This window comes from Pezoporus flaviventris, unplaced genomic scaffold (assembly GCF_033815535.1).
Source record: "Pezoporus flaviventris isolate CSIRO_AGI_PZ_B2104156 unplaced genomic scaffold, CSIRO_AGI_Pfla_v1 ptg000007l, whole genome shotgun sequence".
In the NCBI taxonomy this organism is placed as follows: Eukaryota; Metazoa; Chordata; class Aves; order Psittaciformes; family Psittacidae; genus Pezoporus; species Pezoporus flaviventris.
The window spans coordinates 32,670,363-32,690,472 of record NW_026892555.1 but is presented as its reverse complement, the minus strand read 5'-3'; the positions used below and the strand labels follow the sequence as shown (position 1 = coordinate 32,690,472).

At 42.2% G+C, this 20,110-nt stretch overlaps 1 protein-coding gene across 2 annotated transcripts in view; it reads left to right on the top strand.

Annotated features, from left to right (window-relative positions):
* Positions 1–3,549: 3,549 nt before the first annotated feature.
* KCNB2 (potassium voltage-gated channel subfamily B member 2) overlaps positions 3,550–20,110 on the top strand; it is a 190,048-nt gene continuing 173,487 nt past the window's right edge. The window contains exons 1-2 of one of the 2 annotated variants that reach the window (XM_061448292.1): positions 3,550–4,027; positions 19,385–20,069. In XM_061448292.1, coding sequence (XP_061304276.1) covers positions 19,491–20,069 — 579 coding nt within the window. In that variant the 5' untranslated portion in view covers positions 3,550–4,027; positions 19,385–19,490. Of the gene's footprint in view, positions 4,028–5,700; positions 6,087–19,384; positions 20,070–20,110 lie in introns of those variants that run through there. The other variant, XM_061448293.1, reaches the window with a different exon arrangement.

The following is a 20,110-nucleotide window of genomic DNA, read 5'->3' as shown; positions in this document are numbered from 1 at the left end:
TGACAGAAAGGGCAGTGGGTGGGGTTTGCTTTTCTACAGCAGAACTTTCTTTTTTTTGCCATTTGTTGGACTCATCAGTGGGAAATTGGGATACACTTCCAGACCACCTGACATTACATTTTGGCTTTGCAGTAACTAAGATGTTTACACTCAGGAAAATGGTCAATGATTTATTTAGACAGACAAGTCAACTTCGATGCTGATGACAGCAGTCCACCTGTTGCTGCTACTTATTGTAATATCTATTCCTACAACTCAGGAATAGCCATTAAGCCAGCCTGTAAGAGGATCATTCCCTTCTTCACAGAGAAGTGTTATCAAGTGTTGGTGGGATAGGGACTGAAAGAAATGGGTTGAGCTGAAATAGGGTCCTTGGTCACGAGCAGGGTTTGGGGGAGCCCCCAGGGGAAGCTGGGCAAGGCCAGTAGCCCTGGTAGGGTCTTCAGGGCCCTGACAAACACAAATCCACCCTTTTTTCTTCAAAAAGAAGAGAATGTGTGGGTCACATGAATCCACTGCTGTGGCCAAGACGGTCAGTAGTGGAGAACACAATTATTTCTTGCAACAGTTAGCTTATGACCTTGAATGATCCTCCTGCTGCATATCACATAACTATACCTTTCCAAATGCTTGCCCATCTTCCTCCATCCCTGCCTTCCTCTGTTCGTCCTCTCCTCTCACGTCAGGAAGGCATTTGGGAAGCACTGCCTCACAGAAACCTAGTGGGCTTGTCTACAAAAACCAGGCATGAAGTGAGAAGGAATAGGTCTATCAAGTTTAGGAGGCTGGTCTTGATAAAAGGTGCTCTGAAGAACACCACTGTAATGAGGGAAAATATTCCTGCAACAAAAAGTTTGGTAGGAAAGAGATTTCTCTTTTATTCAAGGTATTTATTTCTTCCCCTTATCTAACCAAGCGAAGCAAAACTCCTCTGAAGGAAATCTTTCCCACATGGTCTGCCAGACACTGGCAGCATGCCCACACATTTTGCCAATTTTTTCTGGTAAATTGAGGAACCAGAAAGGCTTCCCTTCAACTTCCAAACACACTGGTGTAAGAACAGAAGATGAGTTTTTGTGAACAGAAAAGCCCCAAACTTAGAAAAGGAGTGAGCCAAGAACAGTTAGCATTTGTTTGTGGCGGAAAATTGAATAATGTAGATCCAATGACGTAAACATGTATCTAGGTAATGTGATAATGTGCCTCTGTGCAAAATTCTTTCCCAGAATAAAGTTATTTTTACTCTGGACTCACTAGCTCAATAAAGAAAATTTTATTTCAGAATAATTCCTCCTGTTTGAAGCAGATCAATTGCTTATTCTGGAGCAGTGTCTACACAGCATGCACACCGGCATAGCTGGAGAACTGCAGGAACTTGCCAATTGACTGCTCCTTCTGACAAGCAAGTTCTATTAGTGTGTGTGCCTGAGACAGAAATAAGAGAGTCTCCCTTTATCAAAATACTGAAAAATCAAATATTAAAATCTCACAAAAACATAGTCTGTTTCTATAAAACACTTCCATGTGTTTTATAGAAACAGACATGTATCATGGAAAGCAGTAGAGGAGCACTGGAGTTCCTCAGAACCTACTATTTCATGAGCATCCACGTGAATGAACTCTGATTTCCTACAGCTGTATCTCATGGGCTTTACTGGCTGCAATGACTGAGAGAAGACAAACTCCAGCTGAACTGTTCTCACTGATGTGACATATACATGCAGATTTTGAGGTACGTAACAGCACATGAACTCCTCATTGCCACTGCTGCCATGCTCTGTGCACAAAGGGATGCCTAGCAAGCCTCTTCACTCAACTGCTTTCGTTTTCTTAAATTTGTAGGAATTTGTCTTTAGGAGTGTTGGCCACCTCTTGCATTCAGCTGAAAATGATCATTGGGTTCAAAAATTAGTAATGAGACACACAGACACATAAGCACAGAAGTGAGGGAAGGTATGGAACACATAAATACCTATATTTCAGCTGGGGAGTAGCTGAGGAGAGGGACGGGTTGCTATGGAGCTTGATCATACATAACCTAAGGAAGAGAATTTCCCTGACTGACCATAAGGGTAGAGTAGGCTGTGTATCACAGGCATGGATGTTTATGTCACAGATGTCCAGGTTTCAGACAAAGTGCATTCTCCCAGAGTTTTCCATGGAAAACTAACCTTAAGATCAGCATCACTTAGGACTTTCACTACTGTGGTACCCATTTAGAAAACTTCAGAAGGAAGGCCAGGAGAAGACGGTCATCTTTTAAAAATCACAGAATCTATCTGTTTCCAAGCTAGTGGGCAAGGAAATACATAAAATGGGGAGAAATTAATACAGTAAACGAGCATTCAAAGTTTACCTAATTTTCAGTTGGTTGCAACTGATATCATGGTGGCAATACTGCCCAATCTGTTTCTTGGATGGCTTTCAAAAGAATTAGGAGGTCTTTGAATTAAAAAAAAAGGAAGCTGATAAACACTGTGTTGAAAGCCTTCATCCCAGCAGTGAAATGTGCAACACTGAAGGCAGAATCTCAGAGCTATAGGATGAGATGAAGCCTAAGCAACACAATGCAGAGAGGGCAAAGCTACTGAGGAATTGTTATGAAACATAAGAAAGAGAAGAGAGCTTGAAAAGGAGAACAGATTTCTAATCTGATACCTAAAATATAGAGGGGCAACACTGAATGAGGGAGAGTCTTCCTTCCAATATTGGGAATGATGAAGGACTTCCCATTAAAAAGCAATAAAGAAGAACTATTAAACCTTATGGGAGGGAGGAAGAGGCAGCAGGGGTAGCTGAAGCCTTGATAGCAGTTTGCTACCCCATCAAGACTTGATGACAGAGCTGTGTGAGTACCCATCCTGCGAAGGGTCCTGACTCACCCCCGGGCACTGCTCCTCTGCCGGTGGGTTCTGCCCTCGGCAAGCCCCCTGCTTGCCAACAGCAAGGCTGGGCTGCGGCTGTCAGGTTGTCAGCTGGAGTTGGGGAACACCCCTGTGTCATGAGTTGTGTGTTGTGTGCTATGCCCTGCCTGGGCTGGGGAAGGGGAAAAGACAAGACGAGAGGGATGGTGCAGTGTGTGTACCACTGACAGGACAAGGTGGTGTGGGGAGGTTATGTGTGTTGGAGGAAGGTAATATATGGAAGTGTGTGTGTATACGTTCCCTGTCTGTGAAGGAGGTGTGTGGGGAGGTCTCAAGGGGTGTGCTCATTCCATTTGGGAGTGTTAATGTGGGTGAACCCTTGCCTGAGTGGGGGATCCCCTGTCTGAGGGAGGGTAGCGTGGGTTGTGTGTTTGTGCATGTGTGTGCGCACATCCCGCACCGCGGTTGGTTAGCTGTGTACGTGTGTATGCATGCATGTGCATGAGTGTGCGTATCCCTTGACTGTAGCATTTGTACAGTGTCTGTGTTGCCTGCACATGTGTGTGCGCACCCCCCGCCCGGCCAGTGAGCGAGCAGCGGGCGCGGTGCTAGGGTGTGCTAGCAGCCGGGCGGAGGGCGGCGCGGGGGGCGCGGAGGGGGTGCGGGGGAAGCCCCGCGTGCCCCGTCCGGGAGCGGCCGTGCCCCCCCCCCCCCCCACCCCTCCGCCGCGCACAGCCGCAGACACGGGCGGCCGCGGCGGCAGCCGGCAGCTCGCATGCAGCCGGGGATTACAGTGGGGCGAGGGCACCGCGGGGTCGGCTTTTATCTCCCCCTCTCCTCCCGCGGTCTCCCCCCCCCGCTCTCCGCCCGCCACCCCAGCCGCTCGCCGCGCTGCTTGCTCGGCGGCTTTCCATCTCCGGGGGTAGGAGGGAGATGCCTTTGCCGTGGTGTTTCCACCCCCGGTCCTTTCCGTGCTGGGGGGGGCGGTGATGTGGAGCCGGGAATGTAGAACAAAATCCTCCCCGGTAAGGAGCGACCAAAACAAACCTCTCGCCGTGGCTTTGGCGGCCGCGCAGTGCTCGGGGAAGCCCGCGCAGCCCCTGCCAGCGCCGGGGAATCCCTCCTCCAGCCCCCGGCGGTGCCCCGGCCGCCCGCAGAGCAAGGTAAGAGACGGGCACCTCTCTTCCACCGGCGGCTGCCTTCGGGTTCTATTTGTGTATATTCTTGAGAGACCGAGTCATCCTCGCCTCTCCCCGTGATGGGAGTTGCGAGGGAGGCGAAAGCTGCCGGCTGGCCCCGGCGGGCCGGGAGCGCGACTCTCCCTCGGGGAGCCCCGGGAGCCCCGGGCGCGCCCCCGCCGCGCTGCGCGCCCCCGGCGAAGCGGGGAGAGCCCCCCGGGAGGGGCCGGACCCACACGGGGGTTTCTCCCCATGTAGCGGGATCAGTTGGAGGGAGAGCAACGCAGCCCTAACGTTGGAGTGCTCTGGAAACCGCGGCTTGTATTTTCGTTCCTTCAGAGCTACTGAAGGCGGAGGGGGGTGGGGGGAAATGACATTTCGTAGTATTCTACCTCCTGCCGTGGGTGAGCTTTAAAGATAAAGGCTCGTCATTTGTTTCCGATGCTCTAATAGCGCTTGTGGGAACCTGATGATAGAAACCCTCAGCATTCTCGGTAGATAGTTGTCATTTGAATTACACCATCTACGCGGGGACTGAAAAATCCCCTGTCGAAAAGAAAAAACTGTAGCATTGTGCTAGTCTGAAATATACTTGCATATATGTTTCCTGTAGATATGTAGCGTTCTGTCAGTCCCCTAGATTTAAAATCCAAAGCTCTTTATAAAAAAGCATGTTAGCTGTGTGGTTTCCACAAGCCAGCCAGTGTTTCTTCTATCAGAATTTCACTGCCCAGCTGAAGGTAGACCTTTGTTTATAAGCTATGTATGTACTCTCCATATTTATAGCAGGTCTTGGACTTCATTCAAGTTACATAATGATTAAGATACAAATAAGTGGTATATTTGTGGTTTCTTGGGCATTTTAACTCGTTGCAGATGAGACCACCTCTATCATCACTGCCAAAATTGTCTCTTTTTACGTGTTTGTGTAAAAAGGAAAGTATCAGTAGCATCAGGTGGAGGCAACATTCCTTAACAAATACAGAGTCTTCGAGACCTTGCTATTGAAAGGACACCTAAGCAAAGGATTTCAGTGACCCCATCCTGTCCCATCCTGTAGCTCTGAGGAGCTGCCAGGATTGGTTTAGAAAAGGAAGAACAGCAGTGTGGCTGGGCTGGTTTAGGAGTGGGAAAAGCCTGTCTGGTGAGGTTTTACTTTAAAAACATTCAAGAGTTCAAGTTTGCTCAGCTGGTGAGCCATATCCAAGTTAGTGCCGAGCTAGCACCAAGCCTCAGAGGCTAGGCAAGGTCTGAGGAACTAAGTGTCCAACCAAGCCTGGGGTACATTCCTCCTTCCCAGGGAGTTTTACTAGAAACTTGGAGGGGAGCAGCGTGAGTGAGTACATGCTGCTTGTGAGATCTGCCTGCTCTGGGATCACCCAAGATGTCCTAGGAGAGCTCTGGAAATCTTTACCAGAGAGATGAGGTGCAGTACACAAGAAAAGTTTGTTGCTGGTTCTTAACGCTGCTGTCTTTTCCACTCAAACAACTGATAAATCATCTTTTCGCACAGCCTTCTTCGGACTTGCAGCTGCCTTGTTGTGATTTTGGGTTTTGTATTCTTTCTTTATTTATTTATTTTAATGATGCTTCCACAGGCAGCTCTCACAACAGCGTTCAAATTCCTCTCGCCTCCTTCTTTCTCAGCTGGACGCTGTCACTGTTGCTCAGCAGGTTGTCCTCATTCAGACATATGCAGACAGTAAAAACAAAAACATCTTCATCTCGAGATGAGGGAGAAGTGCTGTTTGGATCAGTATGCTTCAGCCTGAGCATTTCCATTGGCTTCAGCATTCTGAAATGTCCCGTTGCCGTAATGATACCATATCCTATGTATTTATTTATTCGTGCTCAGCCTTTTTTTGTAAGTACAAGTTAATTGGCAAATTCTGGCTTGCCATTCAAGGCAAACCTAGGAGTCGGGATTTACGATAGCTTTCTTGCCAGCATTTGGGATTCTGCCAAACAGCTTGCTACTGTGACTTCTAGAAAAAAATCTTGATCTTATGTGACTTCCTTGAGCTTCATGTCACTACATGTACAGGTAAAATAGTTTTCATGGCGCTACTATATTTAAAGCTACCTGCTTGAGGATGTTTCAGTCTGTGTTTTACTCTGTATGTTGTTCTTATATAAACATCACACTAGGGAGAGGCTGTTCTGGTCTCAGCTTTGCATGGTTTAGAGGAAAGGAGTGAATGAATGGGAGGTGAAGTTTCCAGAGAGGGGGACAGTGACTGGAAGGGTGGTGGTGCTTTGGGATACTGCTGCAGACCCCTCTAAAGGTGTCTGCTCTTCCAGAGTCCAGACCTGCTGCTCTGAACAAGCCGAGACCAGGAGGGAAAGCTGGGAGCCAGAAAAGGGAATGCTAAAAGTTGCGAGGCACTTCAGCTTCATCAGAGTAGACATACATGCGTTCTAAAAGTGATTTTTTTGGGATGTTTTCAGAGGTAATTTCTGTTAACTCATCGTGTTATTGCATAATACCTTCTGACCCAGCAACTATATGCTCACAGCTCTTGGGAGTTAAATAGCAATTGCCTCTGAAAGTTCTTTCCCTTTTTTATAGTATTGCTATAGGAGTCTTCTTTTCATTTTTAGAAATAAGGTTTTTACCTAATAGCTGTATGAACACTATAAACTTGGGTGAATGATAAAAACAGGCTGTTGTTTACTTTGTTGAGTTGTGCTGTTTCTACTCTTATCAGGATATGAACACCCTAAGAGAAAATATTTTTTATTTCTCATAAGTAAGTGGCGTCTTTCTCTTACAGTTACTGCTGAGGTAGTGCCACTGGGAATTCCATTGCTTGGATTTTATAATAAATCTTTGAGAAATGTTGTTTTAGTTCTCATTTTAGCAGGTAGAAATGAGGATCTACTTCCTAATGATAATTTTAACTGTAAATCAAAATAAATTTTCAATTTTTAATTGCAGAGATCTCAAAATCATGAAGCAGTGTTCTATGGGATACTGTGAAAATGAATAGCATGGGACATTATAGACTAGATTTTTAGATCTTTGTCCTATTGTAAATACAGACTTTTGTACAACCCCATAGGTTCCTATGTTTATCTATAATTCTCTGGCTATATGGGAAGGATTTGGAAAGAATTTCATTATTTTGAGTATTCTGGCATTTTAGATATATTGCATACCGTAATAATCAGTCTAAGTAAAATGCATATATGTTCAATTGTGTGATTAAATATAAAAATTGAAACGAGAAACTGAACAACTCAATTTTTTATTGAATAGAGCTTGGAAGTTTCTTATCTGGGTTAGCTATAGGTATAACTGCAGTCCCAGTATAGCTTCCCAGATCACTAAATACCATAAAAGCCTTAGATATAATATGCATCAGCCAAGATATTTTAAATCTATTAAGCTTAAAACTACTCCTTTAAAGCTGGAAGGACTGCAAAGGCTGTTCTGCTTTTTGTCTTTCCTGCCTGGTGCTTGTTAGAGCACATGCAGAAACTTCAGTACAAGTTGCACATTGATGTCCTCCTGTAGTTTCACTTGTTTACTGTTCAATGCATTTCCTTCTTCCAAGGCTGGAAGGCTGGAGCAAACGGAGTAATTTTTAAACTAAGGAGCTACTTCTTTTTTTTCCACCAGCATGAAAATATGATGTTAACTGCGTCATCAGTAAATAATGAGTATTATTTTGAATGCACCTGCTCATGGATTATGGTGACCGCATAAGCAATATGGAAACAGTAATGGAAAAGTCTTAGGCCACTAAAATTGGTGGGGTTTTTAATTTATTTGTTTCTAATGCAGGAAATCTATATTTAGCCGTAATGGTAGATCAGCTGTGACTTAGGTGTCTGGCTTCTGTACGGCCCTCTTCCTTCTCCGGATGACTATAAAGAGTAGTCAGTAGCATCACTGCTGGCAGCAGCAAGAGAGTCAGAACAACAATATATTAGCTAATAAATAATATATGTCATGCTGGCATAATGCAGCTCTGAGTATTTAGGAGTAGGCTGTGATAAGCAGCAGTTGTAGTCTTTACACAGAACCATGGCAATCTACCTATTTACCTTCCCCATGACAGGGGAACCACAGTACACTGCAACATTGTGTGAGAACAAAGCCTAGATGGGGTGTGGGGGGCAAGCAGTTCTCTTAGCACAGCACCAGTACTTGTTTCTGGAGAAGGCTTTATGCTGGTCAGTGCTTCTCCTTGGGAAGTCATGCTTGCTATTGCAGGGTATTCTTCATGCTGCCATTATATTTTGGTATTAGCTTATTAGGAAATAAACATCAGCCCTTCAGGTAAAACCATGTAACAAGGAAATGAATGCAAAGCTGTGCTGATAATTAACCGAACAAAGCTCTCAAACATAATCTTCTTTGATGACACTGGAGATGAGCTTCTCCCCCTGATTGCCCAACAAGTTAAGAAAGAGAAATCAATTATGGCTGTACAATCCAAATACAGAATAAATTTGCCTGAGAGCATTAATAACACATCTCAAGGCAGCTCATAAAATAGTTTTTCACAGTACTTTTTACCAGTAGTTAACTTTGAGAAAATTAGCTGCATTTTTAATACATAGAAGTAAAAATTGCAACCAAACTCATCAACTTAAAATGAGGCCATAATGCTGCTTTTTACAGACTTTTCAGTTGTGTCTTTTGCCCTCTTAAAAGTGTAAGGTTTTGGTTTACCTACAAGGTAAATGAGGTTGATGGCCTAAGATCAGCTGTACATACACTCAGGGTTGATGACCTCAGATCAGCTGTACATACACTCAAATGACTGCATGATGCTGCTATAACTTACAGCCATAAGTTCAGTGTAAATTTACATATACCAGAGAGATCCAGAGACAATTTGAGCAGAAAGTGCTGGCAGGCAGCAGCAGCTAGGAGAATCCCACTAATGTATTTAAGCAGACTCAAAACATTGAACTGGCCTAATTAGCCTTGAATCTCAAAGCTATGAATGACACTATTGTACGTGCTTATCCAGTGGTTGCTGAGATTAATAGCACACAGAGTTGATCTACCTTGACAGCAGTGCCATCTGGAAGGTCTTGCATACTAGAATATTTCCATCTCATGCTTTCTTCATTCTCGTTCTTGCTGACATAGAGTAAATTTCTCAACTGGGTAGGCCTTGTGCTTGAATTTATATTCAGGACTAGCCTGGCTACCAATAGCCACTTTAGTCCTTATTATAGTCATGTCATTAAAGTAGCATTAACAGTGCTGGGTACCTGGCTATCGATAGCCACTTTAGTCCCTATTTAGACATGTCATTAAAGTAGCATTAGCAGTGCTGGGTATATTCTGCTACCCTTGAGCTACAGAAGGGATGAGAATATTTGACTGCTCCAATGTCTTTCTAAATCATGTAGTAGAGGCAAAAATGTCTGGCTTTTGTTCGGTAGCCTTGTGGTTAGGGTACTCACTGAGAAAAATCAAGCTTTTATGCCTTTCTTAGATAAACATGATGCAAAAAATATATTTCACCTTTTGTAATCCAAGGTTCACCCCAGCCAAAGAACTATTCATACCCCGCTACAGGCTCATGACTGTTCCTTTCTAAATGCTGGCTGCCTCATTCGTGTTCCAAAGGAATGGGAAGAGTTTTTTCCATCCCAGCAGCCATCCTGGGGGTTACTGATACAGCAGTAGCCTACAAAATCCAAACTGCAGGTTTGAGTCACTGGGCATGAACGTGGTCCTTGGGTGAATTTTTAATAACCTGCCAATTACATGAGTAGGTTGTTAGCACCAACTCAAGATGTGTGTTGAAAAGAGTGGACCTTGTTCAGTTCTTTTGAACTGAAACCATGCTTTACATGCCTCTTATAAGAGGAGGTTTTGAGGCTCTCAATATCATGTGGGTGAGTTGTGTCCCTTTTGATCCTGCTTATGCACTGAGCTTGGACAGGAGTCTTCTTCTGACCTGCCTCAGAGGTTCCCAAACCCATCTTTGAACTTCGGTCTTGGATGTTTTATATTAGAAACCCTGAACTAATAGCTCTGATGAAGCACATTTTTTAAGAGGATGCTGTGGCTTTCAAAAATACATTTTGGCTTGATAGAGGTAAATAAATTAATTTATAGAGGCAGTTTTATAAAAACTTTCCTTTTAGCCTGTTTTGATTTCAGAATTATAGCAACAGCAGCATGGGGCTGGGCATGATAGTGAGCCCTTAACTTTTTTCTATTGTTAGGTCAGTTTGTGGGTGAAAAATGTCAACATTCGTGGTATCAGCTGCCTTTAGGCTTGACATTCTGCTTTCCAAAACTTATGCTGTTTCCACTAATGGTAGGACTAAAGGTCAGTATGAAAACGAAGTGTAGCTTCTTCTCTACAATGTTAAACAGGAGTTCCTGAGAGCAGCTCTCCCTTACCCAGCTGTACCCTAACCAAAACACTGTAGATAAGGTCAGGACTCAAAAGTTTTTGGCTTTCCAGATGACTGCTTGTCTCAGATGGCAAAATAAGATGACAAATTGTCATAGGACTTGCACAACAATTTTTAGTAGTAGTTTGTGGTGTTTTTTTGTTTTGTTTTGTTTTTTTTCCCAAGGGATTCAAGAACTCAAAATGGGTTTAAAACCCAAAAAAAGGGTTTAAGAACTCAAAACATTGAAGGGATGAATTCTCCAGAATCAAGCCTAGCCTGAAATTTGTCTTAATTTTTAATGCTGAAAGCTTTTTCTGAAGACTTGGTGATGCTGTGACCTTGAGGACATTTCCAGGTATATACAAAGGCACATGCCAGAATTGACTCATGCAAAAATCAAGGCTTTGATTCATTCCTTCCAGCATCAATGCTTTCATGAAGCACCAAAGACAGGAGCATAGGCTGTACTCCTGCTGGGCAGAGTGACAGGGATGAGGCACACATCTCTTCAGTAAATCTGCCCATCTCAAACTGAGGTTGTTGGCCATATCTCTTCCTATCTGTTGTCTAGGTGTTTTTGTTAATTTTCCTTGATTAAATGTGGGATTGGTCCAGCTAGAAATGGCTCACAGTGAAATCTTTGAGAGAGGCAGCAACTGAACTCAAATGTTTTCGTTTCCAAAGAAGTCATTTAAGAATACAACCATGTTTTCCTTAGTTGTAGATCTAGGATGGTGGTGGTGCATGCTTATCCTTTCAAACATTATGCTATGATTCTGGACAAAGCGTCAGAGTTTTGGCTGCAGTTTCATTCAGAGACAGATAAAATCTGACCCTTCTCAATATGCCTCATTGCTTCAGACATCATCCTCTTGTCTATAGGATAATATTATATATTGTGTAATATTTCCCTCTCTAGAAACGTAGAATCATCATTCAGTACCACACTGTGCAAGCTTTTCTTCGGGAAAACAAAAAGACATCTGTGAAGTTCCTCAGTGCTTTCAGCTAGTTGGCAGCACTGTTATTGGTAGGCAGTTGTAGAAGACAGAAGGGTTACAGAAGATAGCTTGTTCAGAATAGCCCTAAAACTAATTGTTTTAGGACAACTGGTTACAATAGCACCTCCTAAAAGAGCAGATGATGTGTTGACAACCTCCTCCATCATCTTAATGCAGTACAATGCAATAAAAAAAAAGAAGTAATGGATGAATAAATTGCAATTAAAAACTCTGATTTATTAGTAGTAATCTATTTATTGTTATTACTGTATCCTGTATATGTAATACCTGTACATTCTTAAAGAACTGTATGGAAGCACCCATCAAAACTGTGGATCCAGAGTGCTAGTCAGGATATAAGTATGTAGTCTGATTTAGCCCTGAAAATAAGGATCTTACATAACCACATTTCTGTAATATCTGGTTGTTTGAAATTAAAGAAAATGATCTGCCATTTGGCCTCGTACTTGTCTGTGACAGCTCATCTCCTCTAAAATTTCCAGGGAAGGATAAATACGCAGTGAAAGACAGTATCTTTGGCTAAAGCAATGCCTCAGTCCTTAGCAACCGATTGTAAACATAAATAGTAAAGTGCAGACATGACAGACAATTACATCCTAAACAAGAGATGCTTCAACCTGGGGTGCAATGGAAATGCAACTGTTTTTTTAAACCAAGCAGGAATGCATCAGGAATATTTTCTAAGGATCATATAGCCAGGCTTGTCACAAGCACCAACAGCAGAGCATTGCTAATAAGGGAAAGACAGAGAACTGGAGCTGGTCTGGAGCAAACGCTGGTGGTGATCTTAATTCAGTGCTGCGACAGACTGCAAAGCCACATTCATCCCTCACTTGAATCCTCAGTGCTCCAAACCCAGCTCTCAGCTCCAGAGCTGTGGTGAGGTCCTACTCAAAGAGGCCACTTGAGTCCTAAATTGTGAGTCTTGGAGTAAAATTACACTGGACACTGTCAAGGAGCTAGATGATATTTAAGGTCCCTTCCAACCCAAACTGTTCTATGATCCTCTGAGTTTAAGAGCATTTAGCCTTTTGGTGTAAAGTTGTCCACAGTAGTAGACAACTAGTCTAGGAGTATTGGAGTTTAGGGCCCACCCATGAGCCTTTACCTTGAGTACAAGCTGCAGTAAGTAATTGCAAGTGCTGTTGGCATAGTTAGAAAACTCAGGCCAAAACTGCCAAGGTTGTGTGACTGCAAGATTTCAGATGTGTTATACTATCCCTCTTTTTCTGTCTTTGTGTTCTTACCTATTTCTGTCTGGCTTTTCTTATCCAAGGCTCCTAGGGAACATATAAAGCCTCTGAGTCTGCTGCTACTCGGTGAACTTCAGCTCATCCATCTAAAAGACACTTCTGTGCTCAAGATGGTGAGAACAGAGAGTTAGCAGACAGACTGATTTAGTCGATTTGAAAAGTTCATCTATAAAAGGCCCCATCTTAGAGTGTTTCCTGCAGATCTCTGAGACTTTGTGCAGCCAGCGTTTAAATTTTCACATACCAGAAATAAATCATCTGTGAGGTCTTTCATGAAATAGAAATAATCATCATTTTTAGACCAGTTATCCATAGTAACGCCCCAAGAGCTGGTTTTGCAGGATTTATTCTGAAAGTAAGATCTTGTTTTCCACAGACCAACCCATCCATAGCTGAAAGCAGAGCTCTCAGGGTTCAGGCGTGGTTTGGTCTTAGCTCATGGAAGGACCCAGCTCTTTTGCAGTTTGCCACCCACCAGCAATGGCTCTGACCATGCTGATGGTCTAGCATGAGCCAGCCATTGCTCGCAGGGAAGCTCTGTCACAGGAGAGACAGTCTCAGGCTCCATCTTTCCCCTTTCAGGCCACGTAGCTTCAAGTGGTTTTAGCTGTTTGGTTCTGAGGACCAAATCTGAGGACCTGGATCTTGAGCCCAGGTGCTGTCCCTGGTAGTCTGGACAATCAAAGAAAGCTCAGCTACTTCTCCTCTGTGTGTGCATGCGTGTGTTCCTTCATATAGATCTGAATCTGAGACATACACACGATGCTCAGGAATACTTGGACATGTTTCCTGACATTCAGCTGCCTGAATGCTTGCCAATCCTTGACTGCATGAGATGTGATTTCTGTAATGGTGGGGAATGGAAATAATGACCACCTCATTTTTGCAGGATGTTTTTATTCAGAGTTTTAGCTATCACCTCAGCCATTTGTTTAAACCTAAAATAACAGGAAAGCGTTACTAGTAAATATCCTACCACTCACCATTAAGAAACTGTAGGCCTTCATATTTTGAAACAAAGAACAGACGTTTGATAGCTGAGTTGTGGTAGCAGAGATATTACAACAAAGCGGAAGTTGGAAAAAGTAGACTTATACAACCAAATGAGTCAGCATATAAAGCTCTAAACATTTGTTTACTCAGTAGAAATGTATTAATTTGTCACAACTAACTCGCTCTACCTTTTCTTAACTGTCTGTATCCCAGGTTATAGGCCTCAAGAGTCAGGCACTGAGGTGGGCACAGGCTTGTTAGAATCATAGAATATCTCCAATTGGAAGGCACCCATAAGGATCATCAAGTCTAATTCCCTGTTCCACATAGGACTACCTAAAACTGAAGAGTAAGCCATATGACTAAGAGTGTTGTCCTCACACTCCTTGAACTCTGAGAGGTTTGGTGCTGTGACCCCTTCCCTGGAAAGCCTGTTCCAGGGTCTGACCACCCTCTCTGTGAAGAACCTTTCCTAATGCCCAGTCAGAACCTGCCCTGATGTTACACTTACAAAAAGCTAAACCTTGTTTTCTGGTAAGTCTGTACATTGTGTACAGACTGCAGACCTGTATTTTTGTCACGCTTTAATAAGTCACTTTTAATAGCCAAATTAGCCAATGCAACAATTATCTCTGCAGATTGTTTTTGCATTTCAGTGAGCATTTTTGCCTGGAAAGATAAAAAACATTGATCTTATAATTGCCAGACCTGAATAAAACAAAAAAAAAAAATTGAATGGAATCACTCAAATAATTTTGTTCAATAATTTCAAAATGTCTTGTTTTGATTCAGAGCTTTCTTAACCTTAAAAACCCCCAGCACATCACTACATTTATAAACAGAAATCTAGATTAAATAAACGTAAATGTTGAAGACTTCCTTTATTTCTTTCCAGAGCAAAGAAATGAATTAATACAGTCTTGCCTTGCAAACAATTTGACAAGTTTTGACAAAAGGACATCTTCTGACAAAAATGAGTTTTTCTCTTAAAAATCAGAACAAAGTGATTTTTTCCCCTTTCCTGGGGGCCTGTTCCTTATGATACAGCATTTTTTTATAAACAATGTACTTCTTTACTTACAGCACTTTAAATGCACAAGGAGGACATGATCCGACAGTGCAGCATGCTTACATAGCGTAGTATTTCCACCTTCTTTGGTGCAACTTTTGTGGCAAAGTTTGGGAAGGAAGTTTATGACTAGGGCATGCAGAAATAGCTTGGATGTGAATCTATCTGGAGCAAGGTTTTGCGCATGAGTCCATGGAAGGGGCTGGTGCTGCACAAGCCAGCTGGCATGGTAACCTCAGTGTGTGTGGTTAAACTCACCTAGGCTCCAAAGCAGATGGCTGTGCAAACCACTTACTAGGAGCAGACCTTGGAGCATGGTGAATCTCCAGCCATCCCTGCAAATGATTCAGGAGAGTCCTAACTGTGCCATGCTCCGGCAGCATGATGGCACAGGCAACTGAGTTCGCCTGCCAGAGGGTTTAATCTGCTCATGTAGGCATGCCCATCAAACGTGATAAAAATGCTAAGGACTCTGCATACAGTTATCTCAGTTTAAGCAGCCAAAACTAATGGATACTTCAGGCACCGGTGACCTTCATTTCTCCATTATAAAGAAATGGTAGTAACAGCCTCCTAGTGACGTTGAGAAGGGAAACTTTGAGATGCCCTGGAAGTATTCAGGTAGGATTATGAGAGCTCCCTGAGGGAAATTCAGGACTTTGTGTGTAGGGTTGGGCTTGCAGTAGGACATGCTAAATAACATCAGAGGCCAAATACTGAAGGAGAAGGAGGAAAAGGTAAAAAATTACCCTTTCACTCAAAGCAGAAGTCATGGGGAGAATCACTACCATTAAAAGCTGTACACATACGGTGTGAGGGAAGACAACCTTTGTTCTGGCTTTCCCTAGCTTTTTGAGTAGTAGTCTTCGCAGTTTTAACTTTTACTTAATGCAGAGAATTGGCTTTGATTCAGAAGAGTTTTATTCAGTATTACAGGTATTTGCCTACAAAGTAATTGTATTGTTGCAAGGACAGAATACAGGGTTCGTCTGGAGTTGCTTTTATGTATCTGTGGTTAGAATTTGTGTTTCTCCACTGATTGCTAAGCAGTGCTGATGAGCAGCAGACTGGCTCTGCTTGCCTGCTGAGGGATAGTCACAGTTCTCACAAGCCCATGGTGGACAAAGTGCATGGTGGAGTTACACACAGACAAAAGATTAAGGCAATAAATTAGACTGAAAAATATTTTAACCCTTCTTAGGACAAGAATTACAGTATCCTGGATTAAGTGCAGTAGCTAAAATCTAGAAAGTTTATTTAATGAAATTTAAAGGTAACCTCACTTGCATCATTTTGTTATAAAGGAAGATCTGTGTGAAAGTGGATTATAAAGTTAAAAATGTTTGGTGGTTAAAGGAGAGGCTATTGATTATGTTTTTGTTAAAAGCACAGTTAAATACTCTATATTTACTGAATACTCAAATACTCAAGCTCTGTAGTCCAGGCTTGAGAAAAAGCTGTGCAGGAAGAAATTTATATAAAGTATCAGCAGAAAACAAAGCAAGGTGTGATGAAAGGCACTTAGGGAGCAAACCAAAGTTTTTTTTATAATTTTTATGGGTTTTTTTTAAGTTGTGTAGTCTGTTACTTGTATGTATTTCAATGAAAGGAACTCTGAAAAAAGGCAAAAATAGCCCTCACATTTTAAGATTCTTCATTTGGGAAAATGCTTTCTTTTCTCTTGATCCTTTCAGAGATTCATGTTGTGAATGCTGGTTCATCCCTTATTACATACATACACACACAGCACCTTGGATCCAGTCTTCTCAACACTAAACTTAGTGTTTTTTTCACTGCTGACTTCAGTATGACAACAGTTAACCAGGATTTTTAAAACTTTTCAGAAAAGCCACATCTCCTCAAGTAGAAAGATGCAACCAGTAATTATACTGACAAATCAGAAAATGTTTTATCAGCTTTAGACCAGTCTTGGTGACACTATAATTTCACATTGTTTAGCAAATCTGTGTGGTAACTACACTGCACAAAAGCTAAACCAATGCATAGTTTTGTCTATCTTTAGTTTTTGTAGTCAGAAGAGCAAATGAGGATATGGGTAACTGAAGATTAATCAGATCGAGTGCTTGATTTTCACTGTGTTTTACTCGATATTGCTAATATTAGGGTACAAGTATTAATTCGAAACAAGAAGTCATCCCTGAGATTCAGTGGTGAATAAATTAGAGAACCTCTGTAGAAACTGCCTGAAGGCTTGTCTGATTTCATGGAGAATGACAGAACCTCTCTACGAATTTCTTAAATTGTTGGGGTTTGTTATGCAAGACATCCTTTAAAGGCGAAACATCATTGTACATTAAAATCTAAAGGGATTTTTTCAGAAAGGATTGTAAATGCTTCCTCTGTGGAGAAATATCCTCTCATAACCACTTAGTGTTTATGTGGTTGTCTCTGTCTCAGAAGACTGATCAATGCATCACAGGCCACTAGGAGACACTTTAGTGAGACTTTGCAAAGATTTGAGTCCCCCCTTTATGAGAAGCCCCCCCATCAACCCTTCCATCAAAGGCAATGAGAAAGAGGGTCAAAACAGAGAAAAAAATCATCCTAAGACAAAAAAAAGCAAAACGCAAACCAAACACAACAAAAAGGAATATATGTTATGTAAACCTACTGATGTCGGGCTTTGATTTTGATGTGACATTTATCTTTGCAAGTGAAGTTATCAGCTTATCTTTTTCATGAATGAAGGTAAATGTTACAGGCTTAAACCCTCATGTAAATAGGCACAGAGGTGCTCTGGGTTGCGCTGGGAGATCAGGAGGGAGCTTCACAGTGCAGTGCTGGAGGCAGGGTGGAAAAAGGCAGAATATTTTAGCTCTAGTGTTTTTTTGAAGTAGATTCAGCTTTACAGTGAAACTGCTAACATGCTGCTCTATCAGGCTGTTGCCATCATAGGGGTTAGTAGGCAGTGAGTTATCAATCAAGCAATAAAAAAAATAAATAGTCTAGCTGTAAATATTACTCTGATGGGTAATTTTCCTTTTCTCTGATGTTTTTGAACAGGGATGTCTGTTAATACTTCTATGATACATGGCTGAGCCTTATTGTTATGTTAGCTGTTGGTGAAGGAACTTCTAAGGTTTAGATATAATGAGGTTTAGTAATTTTCCACGAGAAACGTAGTCCACACTGTCATAAGCATTTCAGATGACATGCTGAAATAATTCTTTGCTTTTCCTGATACTTCTAGTAATTATTCTAGATCCTTGCTTTTCTGACAGGGATCTAGTCTTTGTGACCTTCTAATTCCTTTTCAAATTTCCACCTTTTTTCATGGTGAGTTTGTACTCATTCTTGTGCCATCATGGTCCTTTAGTACAAATGGTTCTTCTCCCTCCCTGGTGTTTACCTCTGATATATTTAACAATCCCTTCCATCACAACCTTCCTGCTTACTCTGCAAAGAGGATCAAATTCTTGTTCACATCAAATGCTTTTTTAAGCTGGAGTTATTTCACAAAAAGCAAACAAAAATCCCTCCACCAAACAAAACAAAAGAAAAAAACAAGAAAAAAACAAACCCCAAACTGTTGTATTGTTGATTTGGAGAGAATGGGAGGAGGAGATGTCAACTTAGGGAAATTACTAAGGAGGGCTTTCCTACCTTGGAAGATAAGCTTCTCTAAGCATTTTCAACATTCTTCCTTTTTGGGCAATTGTTTAAGCGCTGTGTCAGATAATTATTTACTCTAGTAGAAATAATAGGTGGGTTTCCTTCCTGTTTGATAGTGATGCTCCAAATGTGGTGATGTACAGTTTCACTTCAGAGTTCACTGAAGCACTAGGCACAATGAGTGAGGATGCACCTCTGTATTATTAAAACTGAGATTATTGATTCCTGTCATGCAGTCTTGTCCCTGGAGCAACTTAACAGGTGAACAAGTGGGGTGCAAAGAGCCTTTCTGAGGAGCCAAGGAATGGTATGCACAGGCCTTGCCTATATAACATGTATTACTGGTCAGTTGGCTTCAGAGAGTCAGGATTCTTTTAACCTATTTGTAAAGACATCAGCACAGTCTAGTGCTAGAGAATTTAACTTGTCTGGATGGCAATTCAGTTGTTTGGTGAGTAATGTTTAGCCATGAAATAATACAGCAAATCAAGATTTGAGCTGGGGGAGAGAGGGAAGCAGTTTAGTTTCACAGGAGATTTTGATACGCTCTAATTGTTTTACTCAGTTTCAGTATCTCCCAAATTTGAGTTTTTCATTGAACGGAAAGGTTTTCCCTGTCTCACTTTTCCCTTATGGTTATCCCTTTAATGTTTCCATTAGCACACCTCACAAACCAGTTGGTAAGTATTCAGATTAAGCTAATATGACTGTATCAGAAATGGATTAAACAAACCAACAAAAGAACAAGATCTCTGTACAAACTGTCACGGTTGATTTTTATGAATGCGGAAATGCCAGTGAATTTTTTCCTTTGCTTAAACATAGTGCTCTTAACTGTTCCAGTTGTTCCAGCGGTTCTGTATAGTACCACAAAAGAGTCTCACTATACAGAGAGCAAATTACCATCATTAAATTTTCATCTGCATATGAAAGCCTGGAAGGAGAGAGACAGAGATTGGGGAATATATTGTACATTCTGATTCTTTGTCTTTTTTAGCTTCAGGGATGGAGCTGTCTGTCTGAAGAGGACTCTGCCCAAATACTTGTAGTCTTCAAGCTCATTCTCCTAAAGACTCTGGTGTCACAACTGCACCTCTTTCAGAATGGCTGAGAAGGCCCCACCTGGGATCAACAAAAAGTCTTCAAGGTCCACCCTTTCTCTGCCTCCAGAACCAGTGGAGATCATTAGGAGCAAAGCCTGCTCGCGGAGAGTTAAAATAAACGTTGGTGGGCTCAACCATGAAGTGCTGTGGAGGACTTTGGACAGACTTCCAAGGACACGATTAGGAAAGCTCAGAGACTGCAATACTCACGAATCTCTGCTAGAAGTATGTGATGACTATAATCTAAATGAAAATGAATATTTTTTTGATCGACACCCAGGGGCTTTCACTTCCATTTTGAATTTCTACAGGACAGGAAAACTACATATGATGGAAGAAATGTGTGCTCTTTCTTTTGGCCAGGAGCTTGATTACTGGGGGATTGATGAGATATATTTAGAATCTTGCTGCCAGGCAAGGTACCATCAAAAGAAAGAGCAGATGAATGAGGAGCTGAGGAGAGAGGCCGAAACAATGCGGGAGAGAGAAGGGGAAGAGTTTGATAATACCTGCTGCCCAGAGAAGAGGAAGAAGCTCTGGGACTTGCTGGAGAAACCCAACTCATCTGTGGCAGCAAAGGTAGGATAAACAGTAGGCTTAATGCAAAAAGACAGTAGAAA